The 20,361-nt window shown below is 35.4% G+C and overlaps 1 protein-coding gene across 1 annotated transcript in view; it reads left to right on the top strand.

Moving 5' to 3' along the window:
* The window catches only part of LOC145681471 (glycine receptor subunit alpha-2-like), an 80,192-nt gene that overhangs the window by 17,338 nt on the left and 42,493 nt on the right, over nt 1-20,361 (top strand). The window contains exon 4 of the mRNA XM_081753114.1: nt 17,180-17,259. Coding sequence (XP_081609240.1) covers nt 17,180-17,259 — 80 coding nt within the window. The remainder of the gene's footprint in view (nt 1-17,179; nt 17,260-20,361) is intronic.

Genomic DNA, 20,361 nt, shown 5'->3' with positions numbered 1-20,361 from the left:
GATTGTTTACATTTAGTGAAAATAACCCTCCATTTCATTTTAAAAGGCCTAATGTAGGCAACATCTAGGGGTTGAGTCAAGTGGGAGGAATTTGGTGGCAAACACACAAAGTGAATATCATTTTCCGAACACAGTTTAATGACATTTACGCTGAAATGGGAGGACAGATTATCTCCAATCAGGATCATTTGCCTTCTTGTTTCCTAAGTGTTGGCAGGACATGAGATATAAACCAGTCTTCAAAAATTGCCGAATCTATCCAACCGTGTTTACTCCTATTGTAATGCGTTCCAATGGGTCCATTTTCTGTCCATGTTGTCCAAAGATTGTCGCCCTTGTAAATTACATAAGGCGGAAGTGAAAATCCTGCTGCATTACCGCAGAAAATGATGCTGGTACTTGACTTTGTAGAGTTCATTATTCGTTCTGGATATTTACATCCTCGACGGCAAATGATCTTTTATCTTCCAGGGTCGTCACTCATGTTGGTCTCATCATAATTATAAATATTTTCTGGGGAGATTTACTTGTCTGGGAGGACCTTAAGCAACTCACTTAAATTGTCCATATAATTGCTGATTACTTTTTCATCTTAAACTGCGAATCTACTCGTTAACTGGGGATGTCGTTTCAAAAATAACTTCACCCAATCTCGACCGGCAAGATTGTACAGCTCTGCCATTCATAGCTAAATAATACTTCACAATAAATCTGAAATCAAGTACATCAACAGGAAATCCGAAATCACTTCACTTCACTCTTCCACACATAAAAGCCACTTTCTCAAGATGGCTAATTCTTCTTCAATGAACGCTTTCGGATGACCTGGATTCTGCCTTGGTCTGTTTTTCAATCTTCTCTTTATGATGGAACGACTTATCTTAAAGTAAGCTTCAGCTTCTCTTTGCGACATATTCTCCGACCGAACATTCTTCAAGCTGTTGTTCTGTAACATCAGCATATTTTCGACTTCCAGGCAATCGTTTATATTGTTGTACCATTATGTACCAGTATCTGTAAGGAAACAATGAAAAACCCTTACTTATGTGACATGTAACAACAAACCTCTATGCTACATTGATAAAGATAACAAACGATGGGTGGGATCAAGTAGCCCTGTTTTCCTGATCATGTGTACACACTTCATAAATAACACTGGTCAACAAATTTTCACTTTTTATTTTTTACAGAGACGAAAGTAGCCAATCTTTATAGATTTCGAGGCGCTGAACACGAATATGACACTTAAAATTAGCTGGTAGCTCAGGGATGCCAGTAAATGTGGAATTTACCTTTAAAAAAATCATGTTTTTCACATTTATTTCGTTAGGTTTTACTCAGGAACGTATAATTACGCCCCTGTTTATCGTTGCGGAATGTGTTATACCTCTTTCTATTCGTCGATGACCGTACTTTCTGAAAATTTAACAATTATTCCGGTAGCTGGTACCGTTGGGAAATTATATACCCATATATTCGAAAATATCCCTTTTTATTTAGAGGAAAATCCGATTTTTTATTTTTTACTGGCAACTCTGCAATAGTAAAATTATAATTTATGTTTGAAAAGTAACCTGTCAATATTGGGAATGTTTTCTGCAAATGTCGTCATGATCGAAGCGAGCCGAACTATGAAAAAAAATATTATCCCTTCTACCGAAATGCCGAAATTTTCCCTACCTTTACAACATGTACATTAAAAATGTAATATTGACTTCCGTATGCCAAACAGAACTATAGGACAATACATTCAGACAATGTAACTATCATTTCGTAGTCTGTACTGGGGTGGGGGATTTTATGTACTGAAATATTGCACGGAAAATTCCCCTTCTGCAAAATTCCGACTTTTTCTGCCTACAGCTGGCAATCCTGCAATAAATAACTGCACTGGCAATCCTCAGATAAATATAATCATAAATTATACGTTGACACCAACAATTTATATTCTATTCACATCCACACAAAAAATGTTTTTCCCATGGGATGACCGTATTGTCAAGAAATTTCGAAGGGGTAAATGTCACGTACTTAGGGAACAAATGACTTGCGTTGTTGTTATAATAGGAATATACAAAGAAGTGTAACAACGGTTTTGCTGCCGTCATTAAGCAAGTTGTACTTGTTGGATCTGGCAACAATGCGTAAAGCTCACTCATGTGCCCACGATCCAGTCACCTGATCATTCGACAGGCTGAAATTTGTTGGCGGCGTGCGTGTGTGTGTGTCCGCGCTCTCTTTTACTGTACTGTAATGTGTCTTGGTTGAGAGGTGGTTGGTGGTGACTGTATATAAGTAAAGTATTTGAATTAAACTGTGAGTGTTTATGTTATTTGAACGAGTGTCGGTTTTCATGAAAATGCCCCGCACCTGCAAGAACAATCCTGATAACTTTTGTTACATTTGTGCAGACGCTATTTGTGGTAATAGAAGGCGACCACTTACTGATGCAGTAAGGAAAGCCTATTCATTGTATTTCGGTTGTCGACTGGGAGACCAAGACAAATCATGGGCTCCACACGTGTGTTATACGTCGTGTTCTTCCGTACTAAATGCTTGGATGCATGGGGAAAAACGTCTCCATGAAGTTTGGCGTGCCTGTTATTTGGCGTGAACCCACAAATCATGTGTCTGATTGTTATTTTTGTATGACATCGCCCTTGAAGAAAGGAATCAATACCAAAAGGAAGATAAATATCGAATACTCTGATATCCCTTCTGTAATTCGCCCTGTTCCTCATGGACAAGGACTGCCAGTTCCTGTTCTCCCAAACGCAACAACATCAAGCAGTGATAGCGAGAATGCTGATCCTACACATTCAACCGAAGAAGTGCATCCATCCACCAGTGTTGTTGATCCTTCATTTACGCCATCTTCATCCAGCGAAACACACAAAATCACACAACGTGAACTCAGTGATCTTATTAGGGATTTTGACCTCCCGAAGTGTAGGTCTAAAGCTGAAGTGTTAGCCTTACGACGGCAGCAGTGAAACTTTCTAGCTGAAACAGTGCGAGTGTCAGTTTTTCGGGATCGTCAGAAAGAACTTAGAAGGTGACATTACATTCTGCGGTGATGTTGAAGGTTTGTTTCTTGACCTATATATTTCATACAAACCGGACGAGTGGAGACTATTCATAGATGGTTCCAAAACAAGCCTGAAGGGTGTACTGTTACATAATAATAACGAAAGACCGTCCATCCCTGTCGCATATGCTGTTTTAGAGAAAGAAACGTACACTACGTTGAAATCTATTCTACGCGTCATTAGTTACAATCAGCATGAATGGCTAGTATGTGGAGATTTCAAAGTAATTTCGATTTTGTTGGATTTACAAGGAGGTTATACTAAGTATTGTTGTTATATATGTGAGTGGGACAGTCGCGCAAGAGATAAACACTATACCTTTAAGAACAGCTCTGATTCGTGGCTCAAAAAATATTGTCAATGAACCTCTAGTGAACCCTCAGAAAATTGTCTCCCACCACTGCATATTAAGTTGGGACTTATGACAGCGTTTGTAAAGGCAGTGAAAACGAATGAAGCAGCATTCGGATATTAATGCATGAAGTTTCCACGATTAAGTACAGAGAAGATCAAAGAGGGAATATTCATTGGTTCACAGATACGCCAGCTCCTAAATGACCCTGACTTTGAGGCCACTCTAACCCCTGATCAGCTGCATGCGTGGCGTTGTTTCCGTAATTTGACCACATTGTTCTTGGGAAACAAGAGAGCCAACAATTACAGGGACCTTGTGGATGAATTAATTCATGCTTATCAAAACATTGGCTGCAACATGAAACTGTGAAAATGCACTTTCTTCACTCACACCTCGATGTCTTCCCAGAGAACTGTGGTGCTTTCAGTGATGAACACGGTGAGAGATTTCACAGGGGTATTTCTCTCATGGAACATCGATACACGGGTCGGTGGACAGCTGCAATGTTGTCTGACTTCTGCTGGACGCTACAGAGGGATGCTCCAGACACAACCTACAAGAGGAAGGCAAAGAAATGGCGCATTCATTGAAGGTGAGTGCATTCATTTATCCTAGGTAATAAATTTGTGTACAATTTACTTTTGTGCAGCAATAACGCAGGTCCGAGGATCAATTTATTTTTTTGCCCAAAAAAGTAGTAAGTGTAGGAAATTTGCGGTATTTCAGTTCAAAGGATAATATTTATTCTCAGTTCGGTCTTCTTGATGGCGCATAATGTTACCAGTCTTAGAATAACTTTTCCAGCATTCTTTCCAGTTATTTATTGCAGGATTGCCAGCTGTACGCGGAAAAAAGTCGGAATTTTGCAGAAAGGGAATTTTTGTGCAATATTTCAGTACATAAAATCCCCCACCCCAGTACAAACTACCGAAATGATAGTTACATTGTCTGAATGTATTGTCCTATAGTTCTGTTTGGCATACGGAAGTCAATATTACATTTTTAATGTGCATGTTGTAAAGGTGGGGAAAATTTCGGCATTTCGGTAGAAGGGATAATATTTTTTTTCACAGTTCGGCTCGCTTCGATCATGAAGACATTTGCAGAAAACATTCCCAATTTGACAGGTTACTTTTCAAATATAAATTATAATTTTACTATTGCAGGGTTGCCAGTAAAAATAAAAAAATCGGATTTTCCTCTTAAAAATTTTTTTCGATATTTTCGAATATATGGGTAGATTTTTCCCAATGGTACCGGTTACCGGAATGATTGTTAAATTTTCAGAAAGTACGGTCATCGACGAATAGAAAGTGGTAAAACACATTCCGCGTCGATCAATAGGGACGTAATTATACGTTCCTGAGTAAAATCTAACAAAATAAATGTAAAAACATGCTTTTTAAAGGTAAATTCCACATTTAGTGGCATCCCTGAGCTACCAGCTAATTTTTAGTGTCATATTCGTGTTCAGCTCCTCAAAATCTATAAAGATTGGCTACTTTCGTTTCTGTAAAAAATCCACTGTAGACCAGTGTGATGAAATTAGGCACACACCTTAGAATATATTAGAAAGTTTACCTGTCAGTTTCATTAACCTATATCTAATTACGTATGTGTTTACTTGCCCTTCGATCCACTTCCTTACAAATAACTTCCACACTTAAAAGTTTGGCGCGCAATAAACACACTCTTTTCGTCAACGATTATTCTCACCAATGCTGCTATTTCGTAGCCTACCACAGAACCAGTTTCAACTTGTCTACACCTTAATTGTGACACCATCTAACGGATTTGACAATGAACGCACTCAACATTGCATTCCAAATGGGAGTTAAAACGACGAAAACTTTTTTGGTGTGGGTCCAAGTAGCCCCTTAAGGATCCAAGTAGCCCGCAATTACGGTAACCTTTTCTAAATAATAGAAAAAAGTTTATTCTTTTACCGTTTTTGGTCTGAAATTTATCATGCAACATCTTTTAAATGTATACAGAAAAGTTTCTCTCTTTTTTAAGAATTTGTAATCTGAAATTTATCTTGTAATCTCTTCTAAATACAAACAAAAAAGTTTCTCCCTACTTTTACAGTTTTCGAGCTGAAATTTATCACGTAATTTCTTCTAAATGCATACCAAAAGTTTATCTCTTCTTTTAACGTTTTCGGTCTGAAATTTATCATGTAATATCTAAATGTATACAAAAAGTATATCTCTTCTTTCATCTGCGCCTAGGTGTTTCTAATGGTCGTTTTCCGATTGGTCTTCCAGTTAAGACTTCGAAAGCATTTTTATTTCTTCTATTCTGGCTACATGACCTGCCCACTTGAGCCTCCTAGACTTGCTGACCCTAACAATATTTGGTAAACCGTATAAATTATGTAAATGAAGTTTCCGTCATTCCCCATTCCCGTTCCTCTTGGGTTCGAATATTCATCTCAAGATCTTGTTCTCAGATACTTTCAGTCTACGTTCTTCCCTCAGTGTAAGCGACCATGTTTCGCAACAATGCAGAACAGCAGGTATGATTATATATTTTATATATTAAATATTTTATATATTTTAAGCTTCAAATTCTTCGACAGAATTCGCGACGACAAGAGATTTTAAACTGAATGATAACCCGAATTCCCTGCTTTTACTCGATATTTAATTTTTCGTTAATATGGTTTACGTCTGTTAATATTGATCCTAGATATTTGAAAGTATTCACTTCATCGAAAGTATTATTTGGTATTTTAACGCATCCATAATTTGCCGTATTACAATCCCGACGCACTTCCATGTATTTAGTTTTCTCTCCATTTACTTCTAAACCCATGTCCCTGCAAGCGTTTAATAAGAGCTCTGTATTTCTTTCTATTGTTCTTCTATCATCCTCTATTAAATTTACATAATCAACATACGCCATAACCTGGTGAATACCATTCAATTCTAAGCCTTGGTTGCTACCTTTGATTTTCCTTATAGCGTATTCCACGATAAAGTTGAAAAATAACGCCGACAACGCATCTCCTTGTTTCAGGCCATTCTCGACATGAAAGTTTGTCGAAAAACATTTTTCTACCCGGACTTTACCTTGGGATTCATTTAAACATATCTTAATTAATCTAATTAGCTTTTTCGGTATTCCAAATTCTGTAAGAATGATGTATAATGTTTCTCTCCTAACCGAATCGTATGCCTTTCTAAAATCAATAAATAGTTGATGTACCGGAGTATTGTATTCCCACTTCTTTTCGAGTATTTGGTGAATGGTAAATATTTGGTCAATAGTTGATCGATTTCGTCTAAATCCCACTCATAATCTCCAATTTCATCTGCGTATTTCGTCAATCTTGTTAATAGAATGTTTGAAAGGATTTTATAGGATATTGACAGAAGAGAAATGCCTCGATAATTATTACATTCAGTTTTGTCGCCTTTCTTGTAAATTGGATCAACGATTGATTCTTTCCACTCTTGTGGCAATTCTTCCTTGTTCCATATAAGGAGAATGAGTTTGTGTATCGTGTTCCACAATATTTTGCCTAGCTAAAATTAATTCAGCAGAATTTCGTCTAGACCCTGAGATTTGGTTTCTTTAATTTCTTTATAGCGATTTTTACTTCTATTCGGTTGGGTTCTGGAACATACGGTTCTGCGGTATGTATTTCCCTTTCTCCACGCACATTAGTTTTTGGCTGTGTTAAACAAATCGTCAAAGAAACCTTTCCATCTATTTAAGATGCTATCTGTATCAGTGAGAACTGTTTCGTCAGCTTTCTTTAATATACAGGGTGAGCACAGAAACAGTCCCAGGTTTCAAATTAATGCAAGTTTAATATGCGAAGGAATATTTTGCTGAAATTTTGAACAGTGATACATAAACTCAAAAAGTTTTTGCAGCAATAATTGAAATCACAAACACTCGATGTGCGCGCCACCTGTAACGCGGGAAATATCGAGGCAGTAATCTAGCTCCAACCACACGTTATGATGGAGTTCACAGCATCACTGATGCGTTCTTGGCAATCGTTCAGAGTTGCGGGTATTGGAGGTGCATACACTTTATCCTTCACAAATTCCCACAGAAAGAAGTCACAAACAGTGAGGTCAGGTGATCTTAGAGGCCACTTGCAAAGAACTTGATCATTGACTCCAGAGCACCCTATCCATCGGTGTGGGAGGTTTTCGTTTAGAAACCTGCGTACAGCACGATGCCAGTGTGGCGGCGCTCCATCTTGTTGTAGAACGAAGTCGTCTATCTCTGCATTACTAAATTGCGGAATCAACCAGTTACGTAGCAATACTAAGTAACTTTCACCTGTAATTGTTTGTTCCTGAAAGAAGAACGGACCGTGCACCCGACGCTCTGATACTACACAAAAAAATAAACATTGATTTTCGGTGAGTTACGTTCCACATTTACAGTTGCATGAAGATTCTGAATTCTCCATATCTTTACATCGTGTCTATTCACCTTTCCACTTAAGTGAAATGTCGCCTCATTGCTGAAAATGATCTTCGTCAGAAAGTGTTCGTCGTCCTCCATGAAATTTTGCATAGTCTCACAGGACTCACGGCGCTTTACCTTGTCTTGTGGGTATAATTTCTGAACCAACTGCAGTCGGTACCGGTAACACTGCAAACGCTTGCGTAAGATCTTGCTTACTGTTGTTTGTGTCATCTGCAACTCTCTGCTAGCTTTACGTGTAGACTTCTGTAGGCTGTGTACGAAGGCTGCTCTTACGCGCTCCACAGTTTCCTCGGAGACTGGACGTCGCCCTGAATGTCCTTTTCTTTGATCACAAATGCACCCCGTCTCAATAAACGTTCTATGCCACTTCACAATGGATTTGTGTGTGGGTGGATCAGCATTATCGTTTGAAATCACGCTGCACTCTCACAAAACTGCTTGTTTTTGGAAATTGTAAAACGCACTAGTTTCGTTGCTGTGGGATGAACGCCATTTACGATGTTACTGTTCTCTAGCTGCCCTGGTCTAAACTAGAATTCTGAAAAGTTAGATGGGAAAGTGCTTTGAGTTTACTGAGCTCTGTACAAAATTTCATGTAAATATTCAATTAAATGTTAATTATATGGCACTTTAAAATCAGGTACTGTTTCTATGCTCACGCTGTATAAGCACGAGGATGACAGACTTTCTTAAATTTGTCGATCCCTTTATACATATCTCGAATGTTTTTATTTTTACTATTGTCTTCAAGTTCCTTAATTTTAGCTTTCAAAAAATTGTGTTTATTCTTTCTAAATGTATTGGAAGCTTCCTGTCTGATATCTACGAAATTTGTGTAGTTATTTCGTTTGGATTTTGTAGCCAACGTAATTTTGCCTGTTTTTTTTTTCTTCTCTACTAGTTTCATGCATTCCTGAAAATGAAATGAAATGAAATCTTTGAGTTTTACGTCCCATGGTTATGCCGGTTAGGCTAAAGGAGACGGTGATTATGAGAAATGAATAAAATGGTGGAATGAAGAAAGTGGGAGGAAACGGGAGAACCCCGAGAAAACCCACGCACACGGTGTTTGTCCACCACAAGGTTCACTTGGCGGCAGCAGGGTTTGAACCCGGGACCCCATGCACCAGAGGTGAACGCTCTACCACTGAGCCATCCGTTCCACTTCTTCGTAAAAACTGTCTTTTATATCATCACCCTTATCTTCAGTTGGGGCATGTACATTTAAAACAATAATATCACACTACCGTCCCTTTAGAGTAATAAAAGAAAGTCTATCACTAACAAAATCAACCCGCTTAATTGCTGATATTATTCATTTGTGAACGAAAACCCATGTTCCTAATTGGTGATTTTCATTTCCTTCCCCGTAAAAGAATGTAAAATTTAAAGAATTTGCAGTCACGTTTCCTTCCCACCTAACTGGACTCCTACTCCTATTAGGCCTATCCTGTATTTCTCTAACTCACTCGTTACGGATTTTAACGCGCCTCCCCTATAAAGGCTCCTAATATTCCATGTTCCAAATCTCATTTCCATTTTCTTTCCTGAGGTCGTGCCAGTCTTGATGTGGCTTCCGAGGCTTCTGTGAATGTTTCTGAACAAGTGCTTTTTTTTAAAATAGAGGATGAGGTTGTTAGTCTTACCCAAACCCCCAAGCTGGAGGACCACTTCTTGTCGTCTGTACGCGACTGCTTATTCAGTATATTCGTAGCTAACCTCTATATCTAGAGCGTTCTCCTCGATCCGAAACCTGAGGAAGCGCCATGCCGTGGTGACAGGAACCCACATTGCACGGAAATTTTAAAGCTTCAGTTTTTAATTATAATATAATAGACCTAAAGGATTCTGTTCTTAAACTGTCATATAGTTTGTGACAATATTTTGTAAGTTAATGCAAATAAAATACAATTGCAGTAATTGTTTAATAAAAAAAAGTGGGCGGTTCACTTAATACCTTCACTGCAATTTTTAAAACTTGCTAAACCATGTTCGGTATAATAGACGTTAGAATCTCTTTCTTTTGCTTATACGCTTAGTGTTTCAAGATTAAAAATTTTCTTATTTTCATAGACAGTTAAAGTCTTTAAAACGTTGTGAGAGAGAACAGGAAATGACAAAAAAAAAAAAAAAGGCTAGGCAATAGATCACCATTATTCATAAAGATTAAAAAACAACTTTTGCATGATTTAAATATAATATACTTTCCAAGTTCATTTCTTTTTAATTTGTTGAATTTTTAAATAAACATATTGAAATCTTCCGAGACATTAAAGTTCATGTACAACTAGTGATGTGAGGTGGAAAATTTTCCGCGGAAAATTTTCCATTTCAGAAAATTTTCCGGAAAATTTTCCGCTATATTTTTCCGGAAAATTTTCCGTTCTAAAAAACTATCAGTAATCAAGTAACAATTCCTCAGCAATCATAAAATTGTTTGAATTCATGTACAGAAATGTTAAAAAGTGAAAGATCGTTTAAAGAACCTGAAAATTTTCATGGCTCAGACAATTTTCAGTACTATTTAGGAACAAATTAAACAATTTTTCATGAATCGAAATATTTTCTGTCTTGTATGGAAAAATTGAAGAACTTTTTCTGAGTCGGAAAATTTTCATCATTTTGAAGAAAAAAGTAAAACAACTTTTTGTGAATCGGAAAGTTTTATTGCTCTGTAGAAGCAAAAGAAAGGAATTTTTATGAATCGGAAAATTTTCATCACGATGTAGAAACAAATGAAAACTTTTCATAATCCGGACAATTTTGGATATTATGTATAGTGATGTTAGGTGGAAAATTTTCCACTATATTTAACTGCTCATTCAGCTACAAAATTGAATTTCTGTAGAGGAAAGTTAGTCAGCAACAAATTATAATTTTCCAATTAGCTCTCGGGAACCGGAAAATTTTCTAATATTTCAAGTTGGGAAGTAAAATTTTACACAGTGTTTCTCTCTCTCTCTTCATCTGCGAGCTCCTTCATTGCTAAGCGCTTAGCATACGCACCTTTGGCATGGAAGACCTGGCTTAGATTCCCAGCGGAAGCTCATGTAGTTCGGATTCCACGTTAATCAGTTGGTCCCGTCTTATATAGTCTCGCTGCTGAAAGGGACGTTAAACTCAAAATCAACTCACTTCAACTCCTCTCTCTCTCTCTCTCTCTCTCTCTCTCTCTCTTTCTCTCTCTGTTTGTGTGTGTGTGTGTGTGCAAAGTGCAGAGAACACACATTGAGTTCGAAGAGTACAAATATCCCATTCTATTATTTAAAATTTCAATCTATTAAAAGTCATGCATATTTCCGATTCATAAAAAAAACATACTCTACTTATTCCTATATCGTTGTTTAGCCGTAAAATTTATTGGTAATAAATATTGTCTTAAAAAGTTTCATGAAGTGAAAATCTAACGATTTCAAGAATGTTTCAAAAACTTCAATGCGTTCTTCCCTCAGAATCCACCTTTGATCTTACAATATTAGATTTCGACAGTTTAATACGCATAAGACGGTTTTCTCATAGCTTTACTACTTTTATAGATTTACATACTGCAACATTTATAAATAAGTAGATATAATATAAATTTCATACTGTAAATTTTTGACTACCCAAAATTCAAATTTAAGTAACTCATGAAAGCAAATACTGACCATTTTCTGGAAATAAACACTTATTTACTTATTCATATATTCATTCAGAAGAGAAAGTGAAATATAACTAATAAGGAAGCTGATTTGTGTAGTTGTTCTTCCAATAAAATAATAGAAGAAACATAAAAAGCAGCACTATTAGCGCTACGTTCTAAAAGCATGTTCCCTGCACTCGATGCATGTTCCCTGCACTTTACACACAGACACACACACAGAGAGGGAGAGAGAGAAAAAGAGAAACACTGTATATTTTTACTTCCCAACTTGAAATATTAGAAAATTTTCTGGTTTCCGAAAGCTAATTGGAAAATGATAATTTGTTGCTGTCTAACTTTCCTCTGCAGGAATTGAATTTTATAGCTGAATGTGTGGTTAAATTAGTGGAAAATTTTCCACTAAACATCACTATACATAATATCCAAAATTGTCTGGATTATGATGTTTTTTCACTTGTTTCTACATCGTGATGAAAATTTTCCGATTCATAAAAATTCCTTTCACTTGTTTCTGCAGAGCAATAAAACTTTCCGATTCACAAAAAGTTGTTTTACTTTTTGCTTCAAAATGATGAAAATTTTCCGACTCAGAAAAAGTTCTTCAATTTTTCCATACAAGACAGAAAATATCTCGATTCATGAAAAATTGTTTCACTTATTCCTACATGGTACTGAAAATTGTCTGAGCCATGAAAATTTTCAGATTCTTTAAACGATCTTTCGCTTTCTAACATTTCTATACATAATTTCAATCAATTTTATGAATACTGAGGAACTGTTACTTGATCACTATTTGTTAAGAACGGAAAATTTTCCGGAGAAATATAGAAGAAAATTTTCCACCTCACATCACGACTAAACAACGATGTAGGAATAAGTGGAGTATGTTTTTGAGTCGGAAAATTTTCCGTTTCAAAATTTTCCGGAAAATTTTCGTCTGTACATTATAGACAATTTTTCGATTCATGAAAACTTGTTTCACTTGTTCCTATATAGTACTGAAAATTGTCTGAGCCATGAAAATTTTTAGATTCTTTAAACGATCTTTCAATTTTTAACATTTCTATATATGAATTCAATCAATTTTATGAATACTGAGGAATTGTTACTTAATCACTGATATTTAAGAACAGAAAATTTTCCCTAAAAATACAGAAGAAAATTTTCCACCTTACATCTCGACTAAACAACGATGTAGGAATAAGTGGAGTATGTTTTTATGAATCGGAAAATTTTCCGGAAAATTTTCATCACTGTACAGGACAGACAATTTTTCGATTCATGAAAAATTGTTCCACTTGTTCCTACATCGTACTGAAAATTGTCTGAGCCATGAAAATTTTCAGATTCTTTAAACGATCCTTCAATTTTTAACATTTCTATATATGAATTCAATCAATTTTATGAATACTGAGGAATTGTTACTTGATCACTGATATTTGTTAAGAACGGAAAATTTTCCGGAAAAATACAGAAGAAAATTTTCCACCTCACATCACGGCTAAAGAACGATGTATGAATAAGTGGAGTATGTTTTTATGAATCGGAAAATTTTCATCACTGTGTACAACAACAATTATTATTATTTCCTGCAGTATTAATATTACTTCAAGATTTTATAATAGATTGAAGACCGATATCAGCTCTTATCATCCAAAAACTACGAAAAAATGCCTACATTGACAAAGACTAAAAATTTCTTTATTAATGTTTGTTTCTCAAAGAAAGGGTCTATTGATTTCATTGTTTTAATGTAAGTGTTAATTTTGATTAATTTATACATGATTAATTTATACATTCTATATAATTGCCACGTGTACTATTTTAGATGGTTTGTAATTCTTGCTCTATCTCTGATCAACCTCATTAACTAATATATATTTTTTTTATTTCCATATTCATTGTGTATCAATATTCCATATTTATTATACAGTATTATCAAACAGTATAAAATATGTAAATTTGTTCGTTGAAATTTATCATCCCTTTTGAGCAGTGAGTCTATATGGCGTCTGGACCTATAGTTTAAAGTGAAATCCAAATACTGTAGGGGAAAGTTGTACAAAATGGGGACCTTTATATACTTTAGTACATAAAACCAAAACTATCAATGATAAAATTGCTAGATGTAAATCAAAACATTCAGTGGAATGTTGGCTACCATGAAACAGGCCTTTTTGTATCATAAGAACGTTTATTTTAACAAAAAGTAAGGGAAACTGAAAAAGGGTGAAAGTCCCCGTTTTATACTACTAGTCGGATAAAATGGGGTTGCCTTTAAAAACTTACCAAATACTTTCAAAACTTACAAATATCTTGCTTAAAACTTTTTACATCTTGTTTACAACTTGTCTATATCTTATACACATATCTAGTTTACAAATATCTTGTTTATAATTAATCAAGAAAGAAATAAAAATGAGATTTCTGTACTAAATAAAACTAATTAGAAATAAAATACTTTTGTCTAGTAAACACCAATTTAAAGTTTGTTACAAAAGTCACAAACAGATATACCATCCTTTTCATCCAAGTTAGAACAGGCATCGTGTGCCCACCCATTGTAGCCAGAACACCTAATCCACCCTTCTTTTGCTTTTGAATGACTATAGAGTCCGTTACAAAAAACACAAGCCACATCAGAATTCTCTTCCTCTTCCGACAATGAAGATAGTATTGATTCAGTCTTCAGTTTAATTTTCTTTGATTTCAGACCTCTAAGAGTATAACCCTTATCAAACAAGATCTCACTTTTCATTCCAATACGCTTGCTCACTTTTCGTTCTTTACTATTAGATCCTAGGATTAGCCTTATTTAACAAACTTTCTCTAGATCTTTCTTATTTTCTTCCTTTCGTTTTTCTTCTGCTGCTAATTCAACTTTGTACGGTGAGAAAGTGAGAACCACCGTCTTACCCCTTCTTTTATCATTTTTATGTTTCTTAACTCTTTTCAGCTCTTTAGGTGAAGGTATGAGCAATTTTGATGAAATGCGAAAATTTGAAAACCTTTCCACCGGATCCCAATTAATTCCAGATATTGAAGGTTGAGAAGGTTTAACATTTTTACGTCGGAGAAGTGGCAGCCGCATACGTGGAGTGTTGAGATAGTTCTGCAGCTGATGGCAGGACACAAATGGGCACAGAGGTAGAAAGTTCAGCAGTTGTTGTCGATCCGCATGGTCTTTCGGTTTTCTCAGAGTGAATAAGTGATCAGTAAATGCATCTCTGTTTAAGAAGTATATTCCAGTTTTCTTAAAGCAATTTACTGCCGTTTGCACTGAAGCTGCTTTACAAAAGCTACATTTAAGAGTTTTCACGACTTGATAAATGGTTACTTTCCGGCCAGGATGATTTATCAACCATTTCCTTACTTCTCCAGAATAGTTGTTAAGTAGAGGTGTCATGAAACTAACATCCAGAAGTTGTAATCTGTGGGATGTGTAGTGGAAAGCAGAACAAAATTATGTTCCTTTTCTTTGCTAGATTTGGTCAGTTATAAGCTCTTGACATGTTAATTGTGACCGACTAATAGAAGTAGCACAGGTTTCTCAGAAGTAGGATTTACGAACTCTAAATATTTATTAAACCAAACAAAAAATGTCCTTACTTATCCAGCCACTCTCGTGATACACAACAAATAAACCAAGAGCTGCATCATCCATCAACATATGATTTTCCCTTTTTCTGGGGAAAACAAACATGGCAGGCACAAAATTACCAGTCGCGTTTATACATATTTATATTTTTGCAGTCACTAAAACCCATTTTTGAGATGATGTCAAAGCATCTACTTGTTTTTTTTTTGTTTGTTTGTTTGTTTCTTTTTTTCACAAAGAGCGCAAGCACTTTAGACGGCTTATTGGGTACCATCATGATGACTGTCTCGTTAACATTATAAATATCATTCGGAGTGAAATGATATTGTTCATAAAAAGACTCCAATAGATCAAAAACTTTGACTGTCTCACGCGAAGAACGGTTAGGGTGCCTCAGAGAAAACCGTAAGCCAGTGTTTTCCAGCAATCTTCTTGTTAATGTTAAACGAGTGGGAAATACGGTTCGCTTCAGTTAACTCGAACGCAAGAGAACGTAAATCTATTAGTGACATGCTAAAAAGACTTTCTTCTAGTGTTAGTATGTGCTGGACTGTAATACGCGAACTACAAGTAAATTGTAATGATGTTACATGTCGTCTAAAATGAGGTTGTCCCCAATTTGTACTACCTTCTATGTCCCCGTTTTGGCAGAATGTGACATAAATGGAAAAACATGGCTTCCCTATGCCCATAGGTTATATAACCAAATAAGTGAAACGTGTAAACACTAGCTTAAATCTAATGAATACATTAGTGTGTTTACCAAATTTATTTCTACATGTAATCAGGGAGTAAGTCAAATAGAACTGCGACACATCGAAAAATATTTCGCCAAAACCTTCAAAGCAATACATATCCACACTAACTGTACAGTGATGTTTTTATTCCTGCCCAAAATGGTGTAATCGTTGTCTTGAACAATAATGCATAGCCTTGCCGCTATAAACAGCGCCAGTCATGTAGAAACACCATGTCCCCGTTTGAACCAACGTCCTAGTTTTATACAACTCTCCCCTACTTACTACGTTTTCGGTGTGTTGCTTTAATTCGTGAGTTAATTGTAGTCCAGTAATGACCTTTTTAAGACAATGTGCGTACCTGTGGTCTAAAATACCAAACTTGTCTTCTATTTGGTTCCAGCGGGACAGTAGAATGATGTGTCATCCCAAACAGTGGGCAACTGTCAATCACTTTTGTTTCTGAAACAGCTTAGGTGGAAGTAGAATGCAAGCAAAGGACATAAGGGTGTTGTGGAACAGAGACCCTTCCACAGGGCAGGGGCGGATCCAGGACGGACTTCTGAGGTGTGGTGGGTTGTAATACTGCTACTTAGAGCTACTTTTAAAGAGCTTCAAATTCTGGGATGGGTTTTATTTATATATAAAATTAAAAAAAAACTTCCCTCTTCTGGGGAGGCGCTCGCCCCTCTGATTCGCCACTGTCTCAGGGTTGCTGAACAGACAGTTGAGGAGGCAAAATGTTGTCACACCCTCATGTTCTGTGTATTTTTACTGTACTTTTCAACTTGTTTCTAGATGAAGTGTCCGTAAAAGGAGGTAAATAATACCAATAAAAGACAAGAAAGACTGTCCGTGTTCGTACTAGAGAGTGTCCGCTTTAGAGAGGTTTGCCAATATGTTTTTTTCCTATTACAGTGTTTGGGGATTACAAAATATGTCCTTTATGGGAGGTGTCCGTTAGTAGAGGTTTCACTGTACTCTAATGTGTACAATGTTGTCCCACTGGGAATCCAATGCAGCACAATGTGCACCAGATGCACACCTGCTATTCTATATATTTGTGCTTTTAAAAACAAATGTTTTATAGTTCTCATTAGTTTTCGTTATAACTCTGGTTAATCTGATTAACTTGATAAATCATTTATTATATTTTTTGTGATCTATTCGAGGCTAAACATATGAATTCCTAAGGTACGTTCAAACTTTCATAATATGTGCCTTGCAAGTATTTTCATTAATAAAGAGAAGACGAAGTAAGTGTGAATTATGCAAATAACAATTTTACCTTTTATTGTGTAGCGTTTGTGTGACACATGTTGCAGATGCACCATTTCAATTAGCTGAAGGATATAGAAATGATAAACCGCCAGTTGTGGATGGTAAGTAGACATATGTTACTCAGTAATAAGTTAAAGTTAATTCTAAGAAAAAGTTTTATCAGATCTTAAAGTAGCACATTCTCCGTATCATTGTCTCAATCCCATTACTACATTTATATTGTTCTAATATAACTGTAGTATTATAGTATGATACTGGTATTATAGCAGTGAAACGCGTGCTATGATAAAAAAAAAAAAAGCAAATCGCTTACATATGATTTGCGTAAATCTATAAATTAGTACCCATCATTATATACTGTAGATATACAAGTGACAGCAAGATCGGCCTTAAAAAATGCAGGGACTTATTGGGAACACTTTTAGTCGGTCCAACATTCAGCCAATTCGCAATGTGTTGTTGTTTGTTTGTATTTGACAAGTCGATGGGTTGTCGCACTCTAACGTTGGGTCCCTTTAGGCACGGGGCCCATTTGTAAATAATCTTTCCAATCGACTTATTATATAGGCCTGCACGTAGGGAATGGTTATTTTCTAGACAGTAGCAAGAAGATTTTCGTTAATTTAATGTCAAAAGGAAGATTTGTGGGCCATGATGTTTGAAGTCGTATTAGTACCATACGAAAGAATACATATCTAATTTTAAAATACTGCATGGTAGGTGGGAATTAATTCCGCAATGAAAATTGTTGATAACTTTTTAATGCTTAACCAATTTTCATGAAACAAAAAACATTTTCTTCCTTACAATGATAGAATTTATTACGTATCTGTGGCGAACTATGCAGGCCCGTAGCCAGCCTCCAAATTTAGGGGGGGCTAAATGTAAATTAGGGTGGGCACACACACAGAGAGACACAGACATTATACAATATATATATATATATATATATATATATATATATATATATATATATATATATATATATATATATATATATATATATATATATATATATATATAATGTCTGTCTTTGTGTGTGATGATGAATAATTTCTTATGCTCTTAAAACTAAAACTACAGCGTGAAGGAATTATTATTAAAATTTTCCCCTATAGCGTTAGTACAACTGTACCTGAAAGCTAGAATACTATGTGTCTCCTTTTTATTTTATTTGTTATGGCAACAAAATATTTCTTCCGTTTTCTCATCTTCAAGGAAATAAAAAAAATATTTGTTAAAAAAATAGTTGACCGAACGAACCAATCATTAAAATTTCCAAAGAATTAGTACAGGAAATACGTATTTTAATTTTTGATGACTGAAAAAATATTTGTGAAACTTGAAAACATCTAGAGAGTAATGAGATTTAATACTATCTTCAAAGAGATTCTACAGAGAAGGGTCTCAGAATATTAAATCAATATTTTGAAATACATGTGGCCTAAACAAATATATGCATATTGGAAAAGTGAAATTAACATTTTACCTGTATTATTATTTACATTTCCTTAGATATGAAACTTTATATTTCTTTAAATATCACGCGCTTTATTTTACACTTGTACTTCTAAACATTTTTTTTTTTTTTTTTAATGGTGATGTTCGAAAGAAATAATGATATGTTTATGGGTTTTTGCTATCTACAAATTTATAAATTTCATAAGATTAAGAAACACAAACACAACACGCATATATACACTCCTCATGTTGGCACACTATAATAGAAACAAGTTGTACATTTGAACAATCACTAACAACACAATCACAGTATAAGTCTCCTTGTTTTGGATGCTGCCAATCTTAAAACAATTGCGTCCAGATCGAGGTTTCTGGTGATGTCCTTGTAACTCAGCAAAACAAGATCGGCACGGTGCAGTTAATGTACAACTCCTTTTGAAAAAATGCCCTAACAAAGAAGGAATTCCTCTCACCTGAAGTAGTTCTATATAAAGGTTGACCGGCTTCAGGGCAGAAATTTAGTAAAGAAAATATTCAAATTTACAAACGTATAATTTCTAATTGCTTTCTTTTTAGTAACTGAAAAAATACTTTTTGCATAACAGCTGTGAGTTCCATTTTATCACAACACATTTCAAATTTTAGACGTCGTGGACCCCGTAGCCAGGTCACGCGGACCCCTGGGGCCCGCGGACTCCAGTTTGAGAACCTCTGTTCTAGACTCTTTGGAACATACTATCAACAATCATTTAGGATGATTGCTACTAAAGTCATGTTTAAGTAAAAATAATCTGTTATGATCTGGTACTCGAGCATTCAAATAAGAAATAACTCTAAAAAAGTTCCCTGTTCTAGCGCAGTTACCTTCTTTCCCGAAACGAAATTGATAAGAGAAGTAACAGTTCATTAAATTTTCTTTGTATAGTACAATTCATATCAAAGTATACATGAAATTCTTCTTTACATTGTACAAATAAGAATTCGAGATCAGTTGCTCCCGTAGGTACTAAAATGTTTAAGTTAAGAACTAATTATTTAAAGAGCTATTTACTTATTTTTATTGAAGATATCTCTTCTTCAAAATGAAACTACATTAACAAATTGTTACTTTTGTGGGCTACCCCGTACCCTTATGAGTACAGCACTCGCCTTCGGCGCGTCTGGTTTCGGGTTCAAACCGTACTGGGAGTCCTCGGATTCAAACCGATAGTGATTTGGATGTTACTTTAAGCTATAGGTCCCGTTTCTTTATAGCCTCCCTGCTGAAGAGAGACGCTAAACTCCCCAACGCACCCTGTTTTAAGTCAAAGGTGAAATTTCAAATTTATAAAGCATTATACATATTATCATCTACATTAACCTTGTTGAAAATTTTAATTTTGAAACATTAGAACTTAGGAGAAGAAATATTGATTTATTGTTTTTACACAAACTCTTTCATGGCAAAATAGACTGTCCTGATCTTAACGAAAAAATATGTATCCAAGTACCATCCATTAAATTGCGCACTGCTTCGAAAAATACATTTTTTTGTATGACAGCGAAAACAAACGTTTTAAGCAGATCTCCTATATGGAGAGTTAGTGCAACCTACAACAGGTTAGTTAAAGAAAATTTCAACTTGGATGTACTGGCAATGGATGTAAGTAGTTTTAAAAAGTCTATTAATTTTGTAAGACAAATGTAATTATTACCAATAAATAGCTTTATTAACCTATATAATCTGTATAACGATATACTAT

The sequence above is a fragment of the Thermobia domestica genome, chromosome 3, assembly GCF_964235325.1.
Source record: "Thermobia domestica chromosome 3, izTheDome1.hap1.1, whole genome shotgun sequence".
NCBI lineage: Eukaryota > Metazoa > Arthropoda > Insecta > Zygentoma > Lepismatidae > Thermobia > Thermobia domestica.
This window is presented reverse-complemented; position numbering and strand designations above follow the sequence as displayed.